We start from the raw sequence: 24056 nt of genomic DNA, 5'->3' as shown, positions 1-24056 counted from the left end.
CTGATTGGAGTGGAACATTATAATAACTGTAACTGCCATAGCCCCCCCTTTCAGCCAGCGGGAATAGCGGTGACTGTTACCCCAATGTTTCTATATATCTGTAACCTTGTTATGGGCTAAGGGGGCCCAGCCTGAAGGCCAGTTAGGGGGGGATTTGGGGTGAGTGCTTATTTGTGCCCTGGGTACCCCTGGAACTATAGCGGGGTGACTGTTACCCCAATGTTTCTATATATCTGTAACCTTGTTATGGGCTAAGGGGGCCCAGCCTGAAGGCCAGTTAGGGGGGATTTGGGGTGAGTGCTTATTTGTGCCCTGGGTACCCCTGGAACTATAGCGGGGTGACTGTTACCCCAATGTTTCTATATATCTGTAACCTTGTTATGGGCTAAGGGGGCCCAGCCTGAAGGCCAGTTAGGGGGGGATTTGGGGTGAGTGCTTATTTGTGCCCTGGGTACCCCTGGAACTATAGCAGGGTGACTGTTACCCCAATGTTTCTATATATCTGTAACCTTGTTATGGGCTAAGGGGGCCCAGCCTGAAGGCCAGTTAGGGGGGGATTTGGGGTGAGTGCTTATTTGTGCCCTGGGTACCCCTGGAACTATAGCGGGGTGACTGTTACCCCAATGTTTCTATATATCTGTAACCTTGTTATGGGCTAAGGGGGCCCAGCCTGAAGGCCAGTTAGGGGGGGATTTGGGGTGAGTGCTTATTTGTGCCCTGGGTACCCCTGGAACTATAGCGGGGTGACTGTTACCCCAATGTTTCTATATATCTGTAACCTTGTTATGAGAAACAATAGCAGCCACGGGACTAAATCCTCCCTGAAACGTCTCCTTTTCCCCGTTGCAGGTCTGGGCGGCCAATGAGTTTCATGGTTGTTTTCATCACTCCGAACCCACTGAGCAAAATTTCCTGGGTGAACCGGTTGCACTTGGCCAAGATCGCACTGAGTAAGTGAAGCGAGGAGCCGGCAGTTTTCCTACTGGCAAATAGTAGCCAAAATTACCCTTAACGGGCCCCTTTGTTCCCACAGTAACAGGCGCAGGCACAGTAACTGCCCCCCGGGGGGCTCATTCTGCAGCTTGGAAGGCATTTCCGAGCCCATTACGCAGTCACTTATGTTATTCCGGCGCAGCGTAACTGCCTGCGTGGCTTTTGGCTCCGGTAAAAGCTGCTCCTGAGGAGCCGAGAGAAAGAGACTTTCTGCAACAAAAAAAAGAAAAAATTGGTTTTCCACTGTGCAAGCGTTTTAGCAGCGAATCGGCGTTATATCCAGCCGTCTGCGGAGAAAAGCGTCGGCAGCTGAATGGGCCGCGCCTGCCGTATCCAGCCCCCCCGCCTTTCATCGGATTCAGCCCCCTTTTCTCTTTCATCGTTATCTCCCCTCCAGCCTCCGCTGAGCCGCTAAATAGCAGCAAATTTCCCTTAAATCATCTCAAAAACACGCGTCTTAATGCCCCTACGCGCCGGCGCTTGGATGGCTGCCCCTGCCCGCTTTAACCATTTGTTCCTTTATCTGCCGAGCCAGAGGGAACCCGCCACAAAGGGACCATTCAAGTCTGATGGAAAGAAATTGCTTTCTTTATGCTTGATTGGTGACTTTTTAAGCCCCGGACTGCGGCCGACGCAGCGGATATATGTGTCACGCGGTGCGGCAGTGAGAGGGTTAAATAGTCCTTCTGTTACATGGGCGGCTTCAGAAATAAAAGCACATAAAGGGAAGAGGAAGGAAATGTAGCTATGGCCCAACTACCTTATATCTATATACTGGTTTAAATTGTACCCGCTTTACTATATATATATATAGGGTAGGAAATATATACAGGGTCTAACTGGGGCATTGGGAAAAAACCCGGTGGGACCTGCCGGCCCAGACCCGATCCCCACCGGGTGCTCCCCCGACACGCAGAAGGTAAGTTTCACTTACGCACGATTGGGCGAGGGGATTGGACGGATGGTGGGGCCCCTGCGGGGGGTGTAATGAAGGCAACTTGTGGGGGCCCATTGGGGGGTGCCCTGAAGCAGTAGCCCCAGTGGGCCCTGCACCCCCCAGTCCGACCCAGGCACTGAAGTTTAATTTATGCGCCCAGTCGGACCCTGAATATATATAGTGAATAAAGTGCCCCCTATTGTAACGTATAGGGATATTATAAGCCCCCGAGGGGTTCCTTATAATATATAGTGAATAAAGTACCCCCTATTGTAACATATAGGGATATTATAAGCCCCCGAGGAGTTCCTTATAATATATAGTGAATAAAGTGCCCCCTATTGTAACATATAGGGATATTATAAGCCCCAGAGGAGTTCCATATAATATATAGTGAATAAAGTACCCCCTATTGTAACATATAGGGATATTATAAGCCCCCGAGGGGTTCCTTATATATAGTGAATAAAGTGCCCCCTATTGTAACATATAGGGATATTATAAGCCCCCGTGGAGTTCCTTATAATATATAGTGAATAAAGTACCCCCTATTGTAACATATAGGGATATTATAAGTCCCCGAGGGGTTCCTTATAATATATAGTGAATAAAGTGCCCCCTATTGTAACATATAGGGATATTCTAAGCCCCCGAGGAGTTCATTATAATATATAGTGAATAAAGTACCCCCTATTGTAACATATAGGGATATTATAAGTCCCAGAGGAGTTCCTTATAATATATAGTGAATAAAGTACCCCCTATTGTAACATATAGGGATATTATAAGCCCCCGAGGAGTTCCTTATAATATATAGTGAATAAAGTGCCCCCTATTGTAACATATAGGGATATTATAAGCCCCCGAGGGGTTCCTTATAATATATAGTGAATAAAGTGCCCCCTATTGTAACATATAGGGATATTATAAGGCACAGAGGAGTTCCATGACCTCTATAAAAGCAAGAGGTTGAAGGCCGAGGCATGGAACTCCGAGGTGATCTCTAAAATCCTTATATTTTACAACAGGGGGTACTTTATTATTGTATACAAGTTTCAGTGAGTCGTGACAGATGACATCACTAAGCTCTGATTATAACTGATGACGTTTTGAAGGACGTTTTTCAATTGGTCTTCATTTTTTCCTTTGTAAGGTTAGTGAATTTTTTTCCTTCTTCCTCCACCTTTTTTTCCAGCTTTCAAATGGGGGTCACTGACCCCAGCATCTTAAAAAACCCACTGCTCTATGGGGCTACAGTTTTATTGTTATTGTTAATTTTTCTAAGTTGCCTTTCTATTTATGGCCTTTTTAATATATTTTCCAGTTTCTCATTTCGATCAGTGCCTGGTTGCTAGGGTCATTTGGACATTAGCGACCAGATCGCTGCTGAAATTCCAAACTTGAAAGCTGCTACATAAAAAGCTAAATCATTCCAAAATCACAATTAATAAAAAATGAAGACCAATTCATATACCAGTCTCTTATTCAAACCACCCCTGGTTGCTAAGGTATCTTGAACCCTAGCAACCAAATAACAAACTACAAATAATGAAAAATTAAGAATTGCAAATTGTCTCAGAATATTACTCCCTACATTATACTAAATGTTAACGCAAAGGTGAACAGCCCCTGTAAAGCAGCAGCATTGGATTAGGTCCTGTGTACATTGGGTATTTATTTAATGGTATTGGGCCTGGGTTTCTAGCTCGGTACTGCCTGCAGGGTAATCGCTGGCGCCTCTGTGCCCGGGCAGGATTGGTTTGTTACTCTCATCTGTACCCGTATTTCATTGTAAAGCAGGGAATGTTCTGTACCGGGAAGTGCTAGCTTAGGCCACTAGGGGGCGATCTTAGATAGCTGCTACTGGGAGCTCTGTTATAGTGCTATTTATATATATATATATACACATGCAGAATCACATTTATTCAGAGTTTATGGGCCTCAGCAATACAATGGGCTTATTCTTTAAAAATCCTTTATCATTACATTCATGGATCATGACAGGGGGTGGGGAAGGAATAAGGAATGAAAGTGGGTCCTGCACACGGAGGGTTCTGCACACTGAGCGTTCTGCACACTGAGCGTTCTGCACACTGAGGGTTCTGTATTCTGTGGGTTCTGCACGCTGTGGGTTCTGCATTCTGTGGGTTCTGCACACTGAGGGTTCTGCACACTGGGGGTTCTGCACACTGGGGGTTCTGCACTCTGTGGGTTCTGCACTCTGTGGGTTCTGCACGCTGGGGGTTCTGCACACTGGGGGTTCTGCACTCTGTGGGTTCTGCACACTGGGGGTTCTGCACACTGGGGGTTCTGCACTCTGTGGGTTCTGCACTCTGTGGGTTCTGCACACTGGGGGTTCTGCACTCTGGGGGTTCTGCACGCTGGGGGTTCTGCACGCTGGGGGTTCTGCACGCTGTGGGTTCTGCACTCTGAGGGTTCTGCGCACTGGGGGTTCTGCACACTGGGGGTTCTGCACACTGGGGGTTCTGCACACTGAGGGTTCTGCACACTGGGGGTTCTGCACGCTGAGGGTTCTGCACGCTGGGGGTTCTGCACACTGGGGGTTCTGCACACTGGGGGTTCTGCACACTGGGGGTTCTGCACACTGAGGGTTCTGCACACACTGACAAAAGCTCTGTGTTGGACTGATACTGAGATCTCAGGAATATATTGTTATAGTAATGCCCTGCACTTACCCAAAGGGCACTGTGAGCGCTGGCACCACTGGGTCTGTCCCTTCTATAGTTACACCCCTGACTGCCAGCTACACGGCCTGCACTTCCCAATCTGTTATCATTTCATATATTGGTTATTAAGTCTTTAATTACACTCAGGGAGCATGCTCAGTAGGGGCTGCTGGGAAATGGACCAACTAATGTACCAACTGTAACAGTTGCTATGGGAGAGAGGTTAGTAACGCTCAGGGAGCATGCTCAGTAGGGGCTACAGCTGTACTTGCCAGCCTTAGCCATTATAGCCAAGCTTACAGGGCCCCCGAGCCAGGGAAGAGACACTCAGGCACGCAGGGGCCCCCACCGGCAGGAGTAACAGCCGAAGAGGGATATCACTGGGTATAAGTACTGACAGAATGAGCGCACTCACTATTCTGCCTTAAATATAATCTGCTGGCCCTGCAAAATTAACCGTACGAGTTTAATTGCAATAGTAACATAGAGCTGCATAACTGCTCCCGGCTATGGGATATCTGGGCCTGACTCTAATTCTGTGTATGAGCTGCTCTCTTCCCCATGGTCAGATGTATGGAGGGCATCATTGGTCCAGCTTAGAAGCCTGCTGGGTGACCCCTTCCACCTTCAGTGGCCATGGGAAAGAGAGCAGCCCAGGAGCAGGAAGTACAGAGAATCAGAGCTCTGTACCTGGGTAAGTACTGGGGGGAGATTGGATTCACTTACCCAGGGGGAGGTTCCTGCCTGACCATGGGAAAGAGAGCAGCCCAGGAGCAGGAAGTACAGAGAATCAGAGCTCTGTACCTGGGTAAGTACTGGGGGGAGATTGGATTCACTTACCCAGGGGGAGGTTCCTGTCTGACCATGGGAAAGAGAGCAGCCCAGGAGCAGGAAGTACAGAGAATCAGAGCTCTGTACCTGGGTTAGTACTGGGGGGAGATTGGATTCACTTACCCAGGGGGAGGTTCCTGCCTGACCATGGGAAAGAGAGCAGCCCAGGAGCAGGAAGTACAGAGAATCAGAGCTCTGTACCTGGGTAAGTACTGGGGGGAGATTGGATTCACTTACCCAGGGGGAAGTTCCTGCCTGACCATGGGAAAGAGAGCAGCCCAGGAGCAGGAAGTACAGAGAATCAGAGCTCTGTACTTGGGTAAGTACTGGGGGGAGATTGGATTAACTTACCCAGGGGGAGGTTCCTGCCTGACCATGGGAAAGAGAGCAGCCCAGGAGCAGGAAGTACAGAGAATCAGAGCTCTGTACCTGGGTAAGTACTGGGGGGAGATTGGATTCACTTACCCAGGGGGAGGTTCCTGCCTGACCATGGGAAAGAGAGCAGCCCAGGAGCAGGAAGTACAGAGAATCAGAGCTCTGTACCTTGGTAAGTACTGGGGGGAGATTGGATTCACTTACCCAGGGGGAGGTTCCTGTCTGACCATGGGAAAGAGAGCAGCCCAGGAGCAGATAGAGAGTCAGAGCTCTGTACCTGAGGGAATTCTGGGGTAGGTATGGGAAGGGAGGAGGGGTACCTGGGTAATTTCATTTGGTTTGTCATTTGTGTTATCATTATCTCGTCTCTCTCAGTACACACTGTATATATATATATATATATATATATATAACACACACACACACCCCTATGTGTATAATCTTCGCAGCACAAAGAGCTCATTATAAAACTGAATACAAAATGCGCGTGAAACACATTTCTATAAAATGCAGATTATTTTTATTTTCGCAGCATTTCATTCATTTCCCAGCGAGTGCGTTGGGGGGGGGGGGGGGTAGGAACCGCTGTAATTTTCCACTCTATACATTTCCCGGCTCCTTTATCCCTAAATGCAGATGAAAGTGATCCCAATCTCTTCACAGCCGAATATTCTTTCCATTATGTTCCCTGTTATTAATCCTCTTTGCGTTCCCTTTGTGGGATCGGGGTCACGGCGGGATTAATACCCCGTAGTATTACATTAAGATTACCCTAAATTGTTTGGTTGCACCGCTCTGCGCCTAACCACTTTATATCCATTAATCCAATAGAGACGGCCCTGGGCAGGTAGCGCTTGGTTAAAGATGGAGTCTTTTTTGTTTTCTCAGGGGAAGAGAACCAGCCCGGTTGGTTGTGCCCGGAGGAGGAGAAGAAGGTGAAAGCTCCGTTTTGGTCTCCGACGCTGGTCTGCCGCCTACCCGCATTCTCCACCAAAGCTGCCGACCTGCAGGTCAGTTGCCGACATACGTCAGTATCATAGAAGCTGGTAAAAAAGTGCAATCACTAAGTGACTGCGAAAGTTACACAAATTACATATGTTACACATAAAGTTACGCTAAAACTTACACACTTAATTTCTGCAAAAACGGCCTAGAACCATAAGCAACTTGCCCAGAAGCATAGGTAACTTGCCCAGATACGTAAGTGACTTGCCTAGAACTGTAAGTAACTTGCCCAGAAGCATAGGTAACTTGCCCAGATACGTAAGTGACTTGCCTAGAACTGTAAGTAACTTGCCCAGAAGCATAGGTAACTTGCCCAGATACGTAAGTGACTTGCCTAGAACTGTAAGTAACTTGCCCAGAAGCATAGGTAACTTGCCCAGATACGTAAGTGACTTGCCTAGAACTGTAAGTAACTTGCCTAGAACCATAAGTAACTTGCCCAGAAGCATAGGTAACTTGCCTAGAACCATGAGTAACTTGCCTAGAACCATGAGTAACTTGCCTAGAACCATAAGTAACTTGCCCAAAAACGTAAGCAACTTGCCTAGAACCGTAAGTAACTTGCCTAGAACCGTAAGTAACTTGCCCAGAACCATAAGTAACTTGCCCAGAAGCATAGGTAACTTGCTTAGAACCATAAGTAACTTGCCCAAAAACATAAGTAACTTGCCTAGAACCATATGTAACTTTCGTAAACCATAAGTAACTTGCCCAAAAGCATAAGTAACTTGCCCAGAAGCATAAGTAACTTGCCCAGAAGCATAAGTAACTTGCCTAGAACCATAAGTAACTTGCCTAGAACCATAAGTAACTTGCCCAGAAGCATAAGTAACTTGCCCAGAAGCATAAGTAACTTGCCCAGAAGCATAAGTAACTTGCCTAGAACCATAAGTAACTTGCCTAGAACCATAAGTAACTTGCCCAGAAGCATAAGTAACTTGCCTAGAACCATAAGTAACTTGCCTAGAACCATAAGTAACTTGCCCAGAAGCATAAGTAACTTGCCCAGAACCATAAGTAACTTGCCTAGAACCATAAGTAACTTGCCTAGAACCATAAGTAACTTGCCTAGAACCATAAGTAACTTGCCTAGAACCATAAGTAACTTGCCCAGAAGCATAAGTAACTTGCCCAGAAGCATAAGTAACTTGCCCAGAAGCATAAGTAACTTGCCCAGAAGCATAAGTAACTTGCCTAGAACCATAAGTAACTTGCCTAGAACCATAAGTAACTTGCCTAGAACCATAAGTAACTTGCCTAGAACCATAAGTAACTTGCCCAGAAATGTAAGTAGTTTGCCTGATTATTATAGAGTCACATCAGCTGTTTATGTTGCGCACACAAGGGGCGGGGCCAGAATGTTAGTACTGCCCTTGTGTTAATGGGGGGCCCCATATAAATAACTTGTGCGGGGCCCCAAAGTTCCTGTTGGTGGTGGCATAGCGCTTTCTGTTTAATGTGACCAAGGCTATTGCCCCAGTAGGGGGCAGCGAAGGGGTTATAACCTTTAGGGCAGAGTGGTTTATGGGAAGCAGATAAGCGAAGCCATTGGGTTTCTCGTTACGAGTTAATTAGCAAATGGGTTTGGGAATCCGCGCAGCCCAGAGATAGAGGCAATTCGCTCCCTGGGAAGGAGTCATGTATAATGATGGGCGCATTAACCCTTCCTTGCCCGGCCGCATCCCGACCTACATTCCAACTTACCCTTTACTCTCAAGGTTACAGCTCCCTGGGGGGGACACAATGGCGCAGCCTCCCATAATGTCACTGCAAGCGCAATGGGGCCCCGCAAGGTCCTATTTAAAGGGCAATGCGCTCTAATTCTTTGCAACATCGTGGCCACATCCCCCTGCGTATAACAATTCAGGGCCCCTTGGGTCCCCCCTCACCCATGTGTTGGTTTCTATGGTTACACTACTATTTAGGGTGCACCCACTGCTTTCCTTCTACGTTGAAAATACATACAGGCAGGTTCATTGGCTTCAGATAGAAGTGACCCTAATGTGTGGGAAAGGGACCTTATACTGTCAGGGTCGGACTGGGCTGGTGGGGCACCAGGAATAAACCCGGTGGGCCCCACTGGCCCAGAACCGATCCCCATAGGCACTTCCCAGGCCCGCAGGCCCCCTCTCTCAATGTGCCTAAGAGGTAAGAATAAAGTATTCATGCTCAGGGGGAGGGGATTGGGTGAGCGGCGGGGGACCCGGGAGGGGTGTGTGGGGGCCACATGGGGGTCCCTTGGGAGGGGTGTTGGAGGGGGTAGCACGGGTGGTGGGGGCCCGGGGAGGGGTGTGTGGGGGCCATGGCGGGGGTCCCATAGGGGGCTGTCAAAGGGGGTTGGGTGCGCGGGGGCCCAGGGAGGGGTGTTTGGGGGTCCCTTGGGGGGGTGTTGGAGGGGGTTGCATGGGTGGTGGGGGCCATGGCGGGAGTCCCTTGGGGGGGTGTCGGAGGGGGTTGGGTCTGCGCGGGGGGCCTCGGGGAGGGATGTGTGGGGGCCATGGCGGGGGTCCCTTGGTGGGGTGGGGGGCCCCTGGGGCAGCAGCCCTAGTGCACCCTGCATCCCTAGTCCGACCCAGTATACTGTCAGCTCCACTGGGGACGTGGATGTATCATCTCTGTACGGGGCCTGTATATAAATAAAGGCTAAATAAATATTATTATTAACCTGTATTTATTAAGCACCAACATATCCCGCAGAGCTTACAGTCTATAACTAAATATAATAATCAGTTACTATACAGCGTCGGTGGGGGGTTCCAGCCATATAACCCCCAGGGATATGGCAGAAGTGTAACCCCTTGCAGCCCAGCGGGGGCCGCTCACCCCGTGACTGCTAACAGCTGAGATGTGACAGGTCGGCTGGCAGAGATGAGTTCCCGGGCAGCCCAGCGTGGCCCCTGTGGGAATGGCAAGCCTCCCGCCGCCGTCTCCTCCTCGCTCGCTGCTGCTGTTCCCTCTAATTAGAACAAATTGTGATTTCTCAGTGCCTGTCGAGAGCTGCCTTTTGTGGCGCGCTGTATCTGGCTGCGGCCCCCCTGCCGCTCACCGTGCCTCTGGGAATCCCACCCCTCTCCTTAGCAGTGAGAGCTCTTCTACCCTCTCATAGCAGTGGCGCCATGTCAATAGTAATATACGACTTGTCTCTGTATTGTTATATTTAGTGCAGACCAACCCAGCGGGGCCTGTTCTACCGGCCAACCTCGGCCCCTGGCCACTGTTTCACCTCCCTGGCCAATAAAAATAATATTTAAAACTGTTACTTATAGGGATTTAGTATGATGTAAAGAGTGCTATTTTGAGACAATTTGCAATTGGTCTTCCTTTTTTATCTTTTGTGGTTTTTGAATTATTTTGCTTTTTGTTCATCAGCTCTCCAGTTTGGAATGACAGCTGCTCTCTGGTTGCTAGGGTCCTATTTAACCTAGCAACCAGGCAGTGGTTTGAAAGAGAGACAGGAATATGAATAGGGGAGGGTCTAAATAGAAACATAAGGAATCTTTATTGGGGTTCATTCTGAGCCAATCCCCATTGCCCCTTTAAACCCACCCCAATTTCTCCTTTTTCAGGATCTGACATCTGTTTTTTTCCCCTCATTCTCCTTTTTCTTTCTTTGTCTTTTATGTTTTTTTTTTTTTTCCTTCTTTTTTCACTTGTTCATTTCCTCCACTTCTTCGGATTAAGAAGAAAACTTTCTTTTTTTGTTCAAGCTGGGAGGCGCGGTGCACACCCCCGTACAGAACTCGCTCTTGGGCTTCTCCTCCGTCAGCACCTCGTTACCTCAGGGGTATTTATGGGTAAGTGCATCTACCCCCCTGCAGCCCAGGCTCATTTGGCTCAGCCTTACCGATATTGGGCCTATTGGGTTTATTTAATGGTTAAATGATTCCCTTTTCTCTGTAATAATAAAACAGTACCTGTACTTGATCCCAACTAAGATATAATTACCCCTTATTGGGGCAGAACAGCCCTATTGGGTTTATTTCATGGTTAAATGATTCCCTTTTCTCTGTAATAATAAAACAGTACCTGTACTTGATCCCAACTAAGATATAATTACCCCTTATTGAGGGCAGAACAGCCCTATTGGGTTTATTTAATGGTAAAATGATTCCCTTTTCTCTGTAATAATAAAACAGTACCTGTACTTGATCCCAACTAAGATATAATTACCCCTTATTGGGGCAGAACAGCCCTATTGGGTTTATTTCATGGTTAAATGATTCCCTTTTCTCTGTAATAATAAAACAGTACCTGTACTTGATCCCAACTAAGATATAATTACCCCTTATTGGGGGGCAGAACAGCCCTATTGGGTTTATTTCATGGTTAAATGATTCCCTTTTCTCTGTAATAATAAAACAGTACCTGTACTTGATCCCAACTAAGATATAATTACCCCTTATTGGGGGCAGAACAGCCCTATTGGGTTTATTTCATGGTTAAATGATTCCCTTTTCTCTGTAATAATAAAACAGTACCTGTACTTGATCCCAACTAAGATATAATTACCCCTTATTGGGGCAGAACAGCCCTATTGGGTTTATTTAATGGTTAAATGATTCCCTTTTCTCTGTAATAATAAAACAGTACCTGTACTTGATCCCAACTAAGATATAATTACCCCTTATTGGGGCAGAACAGCCCTATTGGGTTTATTTAATGGTTAAATGATTCCCTTTTCTCTGTAATAATAAAACAGTACCTGTACTTGATCCCAACTAAGATATAATTACCCCTTATTGGGGCAGAACAGCCCTATTGGGTTTATTTAATGGTTAAATGATTCCCTTTTCTCTGTAATAATAAAACAGTACCTGTACTTGATCCCAACTAAGATATAATTACCCCTTATTGGGGCAGAACAGCCCTATTGGGTTTATTTAATGGTTAAATGATTCCCTTTTCTCTGTAATAATAAAACAGTACCTGTACTTGATCCCAACTAAGATATAATTACCCCTTATTGGGGCAGAACAGCCCTATTGGGTTTATTTCATGGTTAAATGATTCCCTTTTCTCTGTAATAATAAAACAATACCTGTACTTGATCCCAACTAAGATATAATTACCCCTTATTGGGGCAGAACAGCCCTATTGGGTTTATTTAATGGTTAAATGATCCCCTTTTCTCTGCAATAATAAAACAGAAGGTGCCCATTTACGTTGGTCTCTGTTATATTTGCCCCTACAGGTTGGCGGCGGGCAGGTCGGAGGGGCAGGACACATACAGATTTTCTCCCTCAATCACACATCCCCACGCATGCTGAAGGCTTTTCCCCTGCCATCTTGTGTGCTGTGTGTGGAGAACGTGTGCCCGAGAGCGCCCGAAGGGAACGACGAGAGGGATGAAGAAGAGAGTGCGGCTGGCTCTGCGCGTCCCGCTGTGTGCGTCGGGCTGCAGGACGGGAGGTGAGTATTGGGGAAATACGGAGGGATTTCTGGGTGCTGTTTGGCTTCCAACCTTGATATACTACATTTAGATTGTAAGCTCTTTGGCTCAGGGACCTTCTTCCTGAACATCCCCCACTTTCTCTCCTGTGCATACGTCATACTCATACGTACTAGGGATGCACCGACTTATCTTTGGGTTTGGCTGAACCCCCGAAACCTGAAAGATTTGGACAAATACCGAATCTGAACGGCAACTTGCATGGAAATTAGGCTACGGGTTAAAAAGTCACATGATTCTAAGGAATCAGGTTTGGCCCAGGGTCGGACTGGGCCGGTGGGGTTCCGGTTAGAAACCCGGTGGGCCCTACCAACCCAGAACTGGTCCCTGCTGTGCGCTCTGGGGCCTATGTATGCTCACTTGGGGGCAGGGTGTGTGGGGACTACAGCGGGGGTCCCTTGGGGGGGGGGTGCAAGACCCCTGTGGTGTTTGCCCCGGTGGGCCCTGCACCCCCCTATCCGACCCTGGTTCGGCCAGGCACTTGAATTCGGCCAAATCCTGCTGAAAAAGGCTGAATCTTTACTGAATCCCTTACAGGAGTCAGTGCACCCCTAGTTTGTACCAGATCTTAATTGTACTTATTGGGCACATAAATCCAGCCCCCCCCCGAAAATTCACAGGGCCCAGTAGTGCATATTGGTAGGATTACAAAGCACTTTGCCCATAGTCATACCCGTCTCTCTTACTATTGCCCTATTGTCTTTTGCAGCATCATGGTGTATGGGAATGTGGACACTGGCACCCCCTGTTTAATGGCGGTGGGGAGCCCGGGGGTGCAGCCTGTAAAGTGCCTGAGGCACAGCCCAAGCTTCCTGTGTGCGGGACTACAAGATGGCTCTGTGGCGCTTTACCCAGCCACCCAAGGTACGTTATTGGGGGCAGTGAGGTAAATACTGCTGGGGGCAACATCTTTGCGGTCGATGTCTGTTTTGCCCATTGGGAAATAAATAGGAAATCTGTATAAGGGGATTATATTGATAGCTTTGTCGCTTGCAGTACTACTTCTCACCAGTTTTGCTATGGGGCAGTTCTTTTTTTTTTTTTGTTTACTAATTTGCCCTCCAACAATATGGCGGTCAGACTGCAAGCAAGGGCAAGTATCCCACCTTTGAGGAGTGGCTGCCGTACCCCCTCATTAACATTCTCTCTTATCTGCCAGGAGGACTGTGGGACCCCGGGAGCCCATTGGTCGTAAAGGTGGGAGATGGCCCAGTTCAGGCCTTACTGGTAATCGATGGCTGCGTGTGGGCAAGTTGCCGAAATAGGGTGACCGTGTTGGAGCCAGGAACCCTAAAAACTCAGGTATGGAAACAAGTCCTATGTCAGAATGGAAAGGGTTACTCGTATAATACGAACACTAACAATCTAGCCATGGAGTTTATTGTTATTGGTTCCCAGGGTCACTGACCCTAGCAACCAGAAGCTCTAAGGGTTAACAGAATATTGTGACTTGAGACTGGCACTTCCCTGTTCCAGAGGCAGAAAACCTCTTGCGCCACAGCTTTACTTCTCCTTTATTTCTTGTCCCCTCGCGGCTCCTACGCTTTCAACACCCAAACTTTGCATCTATTATACTCCCATAACTGTGCCCGCTGCGGCCGGCCTGCCATGAATAATGTATGGGCAGCCCTGGGTTATCGCAGGCAGACATGTAGGGGACTGGCATCCTTATACAGCGCAGTGCATGCTGGGTAGGGAGATGCACGGAGATATGCTAATGGCTCTGCCACCCTTACCTTGAATGATCTGGGCTCAGATGCGCCGGGTCAGAACTTGGCCTCGAGTGAAACCGGCCGAGAAGCTGAGAAGTTTCAGTCCCACAGGATCAGTTTGTAGCAGAGTTTTTACTGGTTTTGCTTATTTACCATATTCTAAGGAAGAGGGGGCACTCAGATAGGAGTACTGGCCTTATATACCACCCCCCCCCTGTCCTGTATAGTATGGCAGAAGGGGCACCCAGTGGGTACTGGCCTTATATCCCCCCCCTGTCCTGTATAGTATGGCAGAGGGGCACCCAGTGGGTACTGGCCTTATATACCCCCCCCCTGTCCTGTATAGTATGGCAGAAGGGGCACCCAGTGGGTACTGGCCTTATATCCCCCCCTGTCCTGTATAGTATGGCAGAAGGGGCACCCAATGGGTACTGGCCTTATATCCCCCCCTGTCCTGTATAGTATGGCAAAAGGGGCACCCAGTGGGTACTGGCCTTATATCCCCCCCTGTCCTGTATAGTATGGCAAAAGGGGCACCCAGTGGGTACTGGCCTTATATCCCCCCCTGTCCTGTATAGTATGGCAAAAGGGGCACCCAGTGGGTACTGGCCTTATATCCCCCCTGTCCTGTATAGTATGGCAAAAGGGGCACCCAGTGGGTACTGGCCTTATATACCCCCCCTGTCCTGTATAGTATGGCAGAAGGGGCACCCAGTGGGTACTGGTGTTATATATCCCCCCCCTGTCCTGTATAGTATGGCAGAGGGGCACCCAATGGGTACTGGCCTTATATATCCCCCCCCCCCGTCCTGTATAGTATGGCAGAAGGGGCACCCAATGGGTACTGGCCTTATATCCCCCCCCCCTGTCCTGTATAGTATGGCAGAGGGGCACCCAATGGGTACTGGCCTTATATATCCCCCCCGTCCTGTATAGTATGGCTGAAGGGGCACCCAGTGGGTACTGACCTTATATACCCCCCCGTCCTGTATAGTATGGCAGAAGGGGCACCCAATGGGTACTGGCCTTATATCCCCCCCCCTGTCCTGTATAGTATGGCAGAGGGGCACCCAATGGGTACTGGCCTTATATATCCCCCCCGTCCTGTATAGTATGGCTGAAGGGGCACCCAGTGGGTACTGACCTTATATATCCCCCCCGTCCTGTATAGTATGGCTGAAGGGGCACCCAGTGGGTACTGACCTTATATACCCCCCCCCCGTCCTGTATAGTATGGCAGAAGGGGCACCCAATGGGTACTGGCCCTATGGGCCGGCTTTCCGATTTGGGCCCATTCTGGAGTAAGGCGTAATCCATGGGTCAGAACACTATGCTGTGACCCTTTTTTATGCAGTTTTTATTGGATAGAAACTGCCACCTTCTCTCTCTCTCATTGGTCTCCTGATTTCAACCATTGGTAGTTGCCATGAGTTGACCCAGTGGCACCCATAGGCAGGCCCGGGCTGGCAATCTGTGGGTTCTAAAGGTGCCCATACACGGGCCGATTCCAGCTGCCTATATTGCTCCTTTAGACTGATTCGCCAGCTTCTCTGCCCGTGTTTGGGCACCAGTGGCAGGCCTCCCTCACCGACATCTAGCCTAAAATCCGTCAGATCTCCATCGGGCAGGTTTGATTTTTCCATTGGATTGGGAACCTCATCGTGTCCGCCATTTTAATCAGCCTACCTACGGGTGGGCAATATCGGGAGAAGATCCGCTCACTTAGTGGCCAAATGAGTGGGGGTGGGACTTCACTGGGTAGGACAGCGACATGTGGGCGGGACAATGACAGCATGGGGGCATGGCTTTGATGTGGTGATTGGTGATTGCCTGATCGCCACGTCAATCTCAAATGCTCGGTTTTCCAAATTGGGGAAACTGGACAGGTGGTTTTGACCCGGACAGCTCTTCCGAAAACTGGGCTGTTGGGGTCCGGGGGGGTGGGCTGTTTGGGCCTCTGTGTACTGGATATACCAGGGTCTATTTTGACTCCCAGTCCAGACGTGCCCATAGGAAAAGGCCGAGTCCATATTGGCAGCCATGTTTCCAGCTAAGTTGGGGGGGGGGGGGGCTCTATTTGCCCTTGATTAGAAACGGCAGTAAAATTAGATTTTTGGGTTTCTATTTATCCTTTTCTGAATTGAATCCAGTAAAACATGATTGAGCCCCCGGCATTATGGGTCCCCCCCTCCCCGCCGGTTCCCTTTCTCTGAGCATTTATTTCTCTTGCGCTGCTTTATGCTCAGTAACCCAGACTACAAATGGGATTCTGCACCATTGAGCTTGCCCATTGAATTGCCTGCTAATGACACGGTCACAGTATATCGCTGGAACATTTCTAACCGGGATTTAATTAGAACTATTGATTGGCTCGGAGCGCGCGCACTGGGAGGGGTAAGTTAATTAGTCGCTTTCTCCCATTCTGTTCTCGGTCCTTGGCTCTGCACCCCCGGAGTCGCCACTTTTATCCAATTCCGGCTGAATTGCCACAGAGAGAGGGGGGGTTCTGGGTTTCACCGAGGAACCTGGGAACGTCTGTTCCGAACTGAGTGAAATGGAGCGAATTATAAGGCACTTTAACTTTGTGGGCCCCCCAGTGAGGAGCCCGGGCCCTAACCCTAATGACGGCGCCGGCAGCAGATAGGCAGTCTAATGAATTTCCAGGGGCCTCTCGCCGGAACGCTCTGCGGGCAGAGGTGCTAATTTGTGGGTGTTTAATTATGCACGCTCTTTGGGGTCAATGTCGCTCTCTTGGCTCTGCGCAGACTTAATTAGCCGCCCCGGTTTTGTCTTCCAGACGCGCAGTTCATCCCTACGATTTGCAGCCTGAGTGCGTCCTCGACACTTGCTCCTCTCTGTGGCTTTGCGGTTACAAACTGGCATTGCAAAGTGGCGCCCTACATTGTGCCGCTGCCGGAGATTGGGCTTTGCCTTTATAGGTGCCCATATAGCTGCCCCAATAGGGCTGTTCTGCCCCCAATAAGGGGTAATTATATCTTAGTTGGGATCAAGTACAGATACTGTTTTATTATTACAGAGAAAAGGGAATCATTTAACCATGAAATAAACCCAATAGGACTGTTCTGCCCCAATAAGGGGTAATTATATCTTAGTTGGGATCAAGTACAGGTACTGTTTTATTATTACAGAGAAAAGGGAATCATTTAACCATTAAATAAACCCAATAGGGCTGTTCTGCCCCCAATAAGGGGTAATTATATCTTAGTTGGGATCAAGTACAGGTACTGTTTTATTATTACAGAGAAAAGGGAATCATTTAACCATGAAATAAACCCAATAGGGCTGTTCTGCCCCAATAAGGGGTAATTATATCTTAGTTGGGATCAAGTACAGGTACCGTTTTATTATTACAGAGAAAAGGGAATCATTTAACCATTAAATAAACCCAATAGGGCTGTTCTGCCCCCAATAAGGGGTAATTATATCTTAGTTGGGATCAAGTACAGGTACCGTTTTATTATTACAGAGAAAAGGGAATCATTTAACCATTAAATAAACCCAATAGGGCTGTTCTGCCCCCAATAAGGGGTAATTATATCTTAGTTGGGATCAAGTACAGGTACTGTTTTATTATTACAGAGAAAAGTATATGAGTCTGTATGTTACTTACCCTTTCCCTCTGACCCACAGACCTTCGAGGCCGTACAGGACGAGGGTATCAGCATTACCCACATGGTGAGGTCGGGGGGAGGGGTCTGGATGGCATTTTCCGGAGGTTCCTCCATCCGACTCTTCCATACGGAGACGCTGGAACTGCTACAGGAGATCAACATAGCAACCCGCACCATGCTTCTGCCAGGTAACTGTGTGTCTTTGGTGGGTGCCCATACACATACCCTCCGCTAATGTTCAGGGCTGAATCGTAAGATATGGAGGTAGAAACAATAGGAACTGTACCCCTCTCTGAGGATTCAGAGAGGGGTAGAATTCCAACCCTTTGCAGCTTTCAAATGGGGGTCACTGACCCCGGCAGCCAAACCCTACTGCTCTGTGATTTTCCCATCGGATCAGGGACTGCATCAGCTCATTGGTGTGGCCCTTGCTCTGACAGCTCCTATACACGTTGTAATCATATAATTATTTGGCCCTAGGGCCAAACAATCAATTTAGCCTGATATTGGATCTGCTCGTTTGGCACCATCTTAAAGGGGAACTAAACCCTGCTGCCCAGCGCGGCTCAACCAAACGTTACTCAGCTGTTGCCGGACTACAAATCCCAGTATAATGTAACATATAATGAAGGGTGAGGCATGCTGGGAGCTGTAGTCCAGCAACATCAGGGCTGTATTCTTAAAGCAATATTGCCCAATAAAACTGCATTAAAATGCAAGAAATCCCCCAATGAGAATCCCAGCTGATGTGAGTAAATCCGGCTCCCTGTTCTCTGTTCCTGCAATTGGAGTTGGGAGCAATAAGCACAGTTTCCCAGCACTGAACAAGTCTGTCCCTTTATCCCCATGTCTGATTCCTGTGCCATATAATGAGGGGAAAATGCCATCATTATCTCTATATGTAAGGTACCAGCAAGGGGCCTGACACAGGGAATCAGCATTCTCATTGGTCACTTCTCTTGCACTTACAGTCACATTGTTGCTCAGTAGAATTCTCATTGGGGAATTTCCTTGCATCTAGAATTACGGCTATAGCAACACTAGGGGGCGCAGTGGGGCAGCGTTATGGTTGGGTTTATATCCCCTTTAATGTTTATGGCCACCTTAACTGTATTCCAGTCCACCACAGCTTTACTCCAATCACAGGGAGCCCTAAGCCGTACCATGGGCAGAGACTGGCAGCGGCCCACTTGCCTGGCACCGACCTAAAGAACATCGAGGAGTGGGAGGCCTAATCTGATCTGACGCCCAATCACGTTAATCCCTGGCACGGGATAAAGTGCTGCCTCCCTTTGTGCGTTAATGGTGCGACCGTCTCTGCTTGAAGATGATAACACAGTAACAGCCGCAGAACCCGTGGGGGGTTTTTCATTGGCACCGTTTCTTTTCAGCCAACTCTGTACTTGCAGTGCATCTCCTTATCACTCACAGTGTGGGGGCAAAACCAGTAGAATGTTCTGCTCTTCGGGGCACCCTGTTGTGTTACCTGGTCCTGTTTGATCTCTGACTTCTCTTCTTGTTCTTTTTATCTGCAGGACAAAAGAACCCGCGCATCACGGCCCTACTCATATGCCAAGGGTTGCTGTGGGTGGGCACCGATCTGGGCATCCTGGTCACGCTGCCTGTGCCAAAGCTTGAGGGGATTCCCAAAATCACAGGTAAGGGGGGGGGGGACATTACACTGACAGGCAAGTAGAACTCATTTATTGCCGATGTTATCCCTCTGTGCCACCCACGGAGCGGTAATCCCCGTATCGGCGACTCACTGCCGCGGTTACCCAGCCGGCGCCAACGGGGGGAAATTACAGAAACTCGATACAAATCCCTGAGATCAAGGAAAAGTCTTTCCATCATTTTGTGTTGAGCGACTGCCCTGTGTTTAGTGGAGAGGGAACATCACTGCGGCCAAAGGTGGCGCTCTAATCATAGCATTCGGCGCTGTCTCTGATAGCGAGGCTTGGGATTGGTTATTAGAATACATTGTTAAGGTTAAAGGGGAACTAAACCCTGCTGCACAGCACGGCTCAACCAAACGTCACTCAGCTGTTGCCGGACTACAAATCCCAGAATAATGTAACATATAATGAAGGGTGAGGCATGCTGGGAGCTGTAGTCCAGCAACATCAGGGTTGTATTCTTAAAGCAATATTGCCCAATAAAACTTTCCCCCAAATCCCCAGGGCCAGCGGCTGCATTAAAAAGCTCTTTTAGAGACTCAGTAATGCTCCACAGGTCTGTTAGAGACTCAGTAATGCTCCGCAGCTCCGTTAGAGACTCAGTGATGCTACGCAGCTCTGTTAGAGACTCCGTAATGCTCTGCAGCTCTGTTAGAGACTCCCCAATGCTCTGCAGCTCTGTTAGAGACTCCCCAATGCTCCGCAGCTCTGTTGGAGACTCCCCAATGCTCCGCAGCTCTGTTGGAGACTCCCCAATGCTCCGCAGCTCTGTTAGAGACTCCCCCAATGCTCTGCAGCTCTGTTGGAGACTCCCCAATGCTCTGCAGCTCTGTTGGAGACTCCCCAATGCTCCGCAGCTCTGTTAGAGACTCCCCCAATGCTCCGCAGCTCTGGTAGAAACTCTCCCAATGCTCCGCAGCTCTGTTAGAGACTCCCCAATGCTCCGCAGCTCTGTTAGAGACTCCCCAATGCTCTGCAGCTCTGTTGGAGACTCCCCATTGCTCCGCAGCTGTGTTAGAGACTCCCCAATGCTCTGCAGCTCTGTTGGAGACTCCCCATTGCTCCGCAGCTGTGTTAGAGACTCCCCAATGCTCTGCAGCTCTGTTGGAGACTCCCCAATGCTCCGCAACTCTGTTAGAGACTCCCCAATGCTCCGCAGCTCTGGTAGAAACTCTCCCAATGCTCTGCAGCTCTGTTAGAGACTCAGCAATGCTCTGCAGCTCTGTTAGAGACTCAGGGATGCTCTGCAGCCCTGTTAGAGACTCCCCCAATGCTCCACAGCTCTGTTAGACACTCAGTAATGCTCCCCAGCTCTGTTAGAGACTCTGCAATGCTCTGCAGCTCTGTTAGAGACTCCCCCAATGCTCCGCAGCTCCCCCAATGCTCCATACCCCCCTTGTACCCAGAGATGGGGAGCTGCATGGGAGTTATTGGGTGGGAAGGTGGGGGCAATATTGATATGATGTATTGATCTTTACTACTGCCCTGTCTCGCTTTATGGCAGGGATTCCATGTCACACATGGTAGTAGCCACTATGACTAAAGATGAATCCCCTTTAACTCTTGTTTCCTGCCCCCCCCACTAGGAAAAGGAATGGTTTCCCTGAATGGTCACTGTGGGCCGGTCCAGTTCCTCACGTTGGCCTGCAGTTCCATTGCCCCCGATGAGCTTAGGACTGATCAAGGTTCTGGGGAGGACATCAGCCAAAGCGACGGGCCGGCAGAACCGAAGGAGGATACACCAGATGGGCCGGATCTCCCCTCTGACAACGCCCCGCCTTCCCGCCTGAAGGGGATCCTCCTGCAGTACCGGCTGAGGGGCACCTCCCACCTCCCGGGGCTGCACCTTTCGGCCAGGGAAGGTTCCAGAACTGATAGCTGCACCCCGGCAACCAGCGAGGAGGACGGTTCTATCTACGAGATGGCGGATGAGCCGGATGTTTGGTGCCGGAGCCGGCCCTGCAGTAAGGACGCTAACCGCAAGGAGATCACCTCGGTGGTTATAGTGTCGGGGGGGGCGGGGCATCGTACCTTCCACCCCTCCCCCTGCGCCTCCCAGCCTGGGGGCGACACAGACAGTACCCTGCTGATGTGGCAGTTGCCCCTGGTCCTATAGCCCCCGCCCTCGCTATGGTCGGACTCTAGTACATACGGCTGCGACCCGGTCCCTTTAGCTGGTCACTTAGATACTCAGGAATGTTCATAATGTGGCGCCCCCTGTCCCTGGGGGGGAAAATATCAACTGTTTCTATTTAAACTAAATATAAGTCATATTTATAACTAGCGCCCTGGCTGTGTCACCCCTGCCTAACGCTCGCCCTGATAGGGTAAGGACATATGGGAGGAGCTTCCTGGGTAGGCGGGGTCTGTCTGAGGCCTCAGTGGCTTAACTATGTATACAGCAGACCCAGCGGTCACGGGTGTGGGGGGGGGGGAGGGCAACAGGGGGGCCTGGGGGGCGGGTCTGCTGTACCATAGTGCCCCCTCCCCGGCCCTCCGCCTACTTTTAAAGGGGATGTTCACCTTACACTTAACTTTTAGTATGACGTAGAGATTGATATTCTAATTCAGTTTGCAATTGGTCTTCACTTTTTATTGTATTTACTTATGTGGTTGCTAGGGACCCATTTACCCCAGCAACCTGGCAGCGGTTTGAACGAGAAGCAAGAAAATGAATAGGGGAGGGGCTGAATAGAAAGCTAAAGAATAAAAAGTAACAGTAACAATAAAACTGGAGCCTCACAGAGCAATAGGGTTTGGCTGCCGGGGTCAGTGACCCCCATTTGGAAGCTGCAAAGAGTCAGAAGAGGAAGGAAATAATTCAAAAACTATAAGAAATAAAAAATGAAGACCAAGGCAGAGGGGGTGGGCGTGTACTTTATATATATATCCAATGATTGGCCAAGAAAAGGACAGGATGTTCATGCACCAATCACAGGAGAAGGGGGCGGGCTTATGTCTGGAAAGCACCGGGCAGAGCACTCACTGGGTTTTATCAATACGCTTTCTCCATGGTACCAGCCCATCACTCAATTACCCAGCAGAACCTCCTTTCTGTGACTCAGCTGGTTGGTTCCTACAGACCCACAGCCAATCAGAACGTTGCACTAGGGTAAGTACAAGACGTGGCATGGGAGGCACTTACCTACCGGATCCGGAGCGAATGGGCCCTTTAATAAGTTGTTGTTGTTCCCCTTACTGGGCTCTCCATATTCACACTAAGCTTTGTACTGGTTCTGTGTCAGAATGTTAGGGAGGGATATATGTCTGGGGGCCACAGGGCCCTGTGTGCTGCACTGTACATGCTCTGTACCTGGGTAAGTACTGGGGGGAGATTGGATTCACTTACCCAGGGGGGGGTTCCTGCCTGACCATGGGAAAGAGAGCAGCCCAGGAGCAGGAAGTACAGAGAATCAGAGCTCTGTACCTGGGTAAGTACTGGGGGGAGATTGGATTCACTTACCCAGGGGGAGGTTCCTGTCTGACCATGGGAAAGAGAGCAGCCCAGGAGCAGGAAGTACAGAGAATCAGAGCTCTGTACCTGGGTAAGTACTGGGGGGAGATTGGATTCACTTACCCAGGGGAGGAGGTTCCTGCCTGACCATGGGAAAGAGAGCAGCCCAGGAGCAGGAAGTACAGAGAATCAGAGCTCTGTACCTGGGTAAGTACTGGGGGGAGATTGGATTCACTTACCCAGGGGGAGGTTCCTGCCTGACCATGGGAAAGAGAGCAGCCCAGCCCTGTGTTGGAACAGAGCAAATCATTTACTGGGATAAAACTGTTAAATAAAACAAGGCGAGTCCTGTATGCGGCGCTGCCATAGCAATTAGCCACAGTGCCGCCATGGGCGTCCGCAGAAAATTTTCCAAGGGGGGGCAAGTAAGCTAGTATCATCCTGCAACAGACAAATATATATATATATAAATATATATATTTTTTTTGCAGGATGATACTAGGGGAGGCTAAAGATGGCCCATACACAGACTGACCTACAGCTAATGTGACACTTAGTGGATTCGCTGCTGGCGTATAAAGTTAACCTCCCAACTACCTCTTGCCGTTCCCACTGACTCCCAGGGATACTGTACAAAAGTGCGGGGGGGGCTTTTTTGTTTTTACCCTAAAATGTTTAGTATGTTAAAGTATTTATACGCGCATTTCTGTGAGGGGATCTGCAAACATTTGTGTTTGTGATCAGGGCTAGTTCGCATTCAAATTCACTTTTATTTTTAATGGTTTTTCAGTTATTTAGCTTTTTGTTCAGCAGCTCTCCATTTGGTATTTCAGCAGCTATCTGGTTGCTAGGGTCTTATTTACCCTAGCAACCAGGTAGTGGTTTAAACAAGAGATGGGAATATGAATAGTTAAGGGGCCTACTTGGAAAAATAAGTAATACAAAATTATAATAATAATAAAATTGTAGCCTCACAGAGCAATATTTTTGGCCCCCATTTGAAATCTGTATAGAGGCAGAACAGAGGCCTGTGTATAGTACCTGTGTATAGTACCTGTGTATAGTGCCTGTGTATAGTACCTGTGTATAGTACCTGTGTATAGTACCTGTGTATAGTACCTGGGTATAGTACCTGTTTATAGTACCTGTGTATAGTGCCTGTGTATAGTACCTGGGTATAGTGCCTGTGTATAGTACCTGGGTATAGTGCCTGTGTATAGTACCTGTTTATAGTGCCTGTGTATAGTACCTGTGTATAGTACCTGGGTATAGTACCTGTGTATAGTACCTGTGTATAGTGCCTGT

The 24056-nt window shown here is 48.9% G+C and overlaps 1 protein-coding gene across 19 annotated transcripts in view; it reads left to right on the top strand.

The window, feature by feature from the left end:
* Positions 1 to 21582, top strand: part of arhgef10l (Rho guanine nucleotide exchange factor 10 like) — a 90997-nt gene extending 69415 nt beyond the window's left edge. For all 19 annotated transcript variants that reach the window (XM_031904845.1, XM_031904848.1, XM_031904852.1 and 16 more), the window contains 9 exon segments: positions 850 to 950; positions 6712 to 6833; positions 10536 to 10622; positions 12020 to 12237; positions 12987 to 13141; positions 13437 to 13579; positions 17641 to 17809; positions 19157 to 19279; positions 20884 to 21582. In XM_031904845.1, coding sequence (XP_031760705.1) covers positions 850 to 950; positions 6712 to 6833; positions 10536 to 10622; positions 12020 to 12237; positions 12987 to 13141; positions 13437 to 13579; positions 17641 to 17809; positions 19157 to 19279; positions 20884 to 21413 — 1648 coding nt within the window. In that variant the 3' untranslated portion in view covers positions 21414 to 21582.
* The last annotated feature ends 2474 nt before the right edge of the window (positions 21583 to 24056 follow it).

This window comes from Xenopus tropicalis, chromosome 7, assembly GCF_000004195.4.
Source record: "Xenopus tropicalis strain Nigerian chromosome 7, UCB_Xtro_10.0, whole genome shotgun sequence".
In the NCBI taxonomy this organism is placed as follows: Eukaryota; Metazoa; Chordata; class Amphibia; order Anura; family Pipidae; genus Xenopus; species Xenopus tropicalis.
This window is presented reverse-complemented; position numbering and strand designations above follow the sequence as displayed.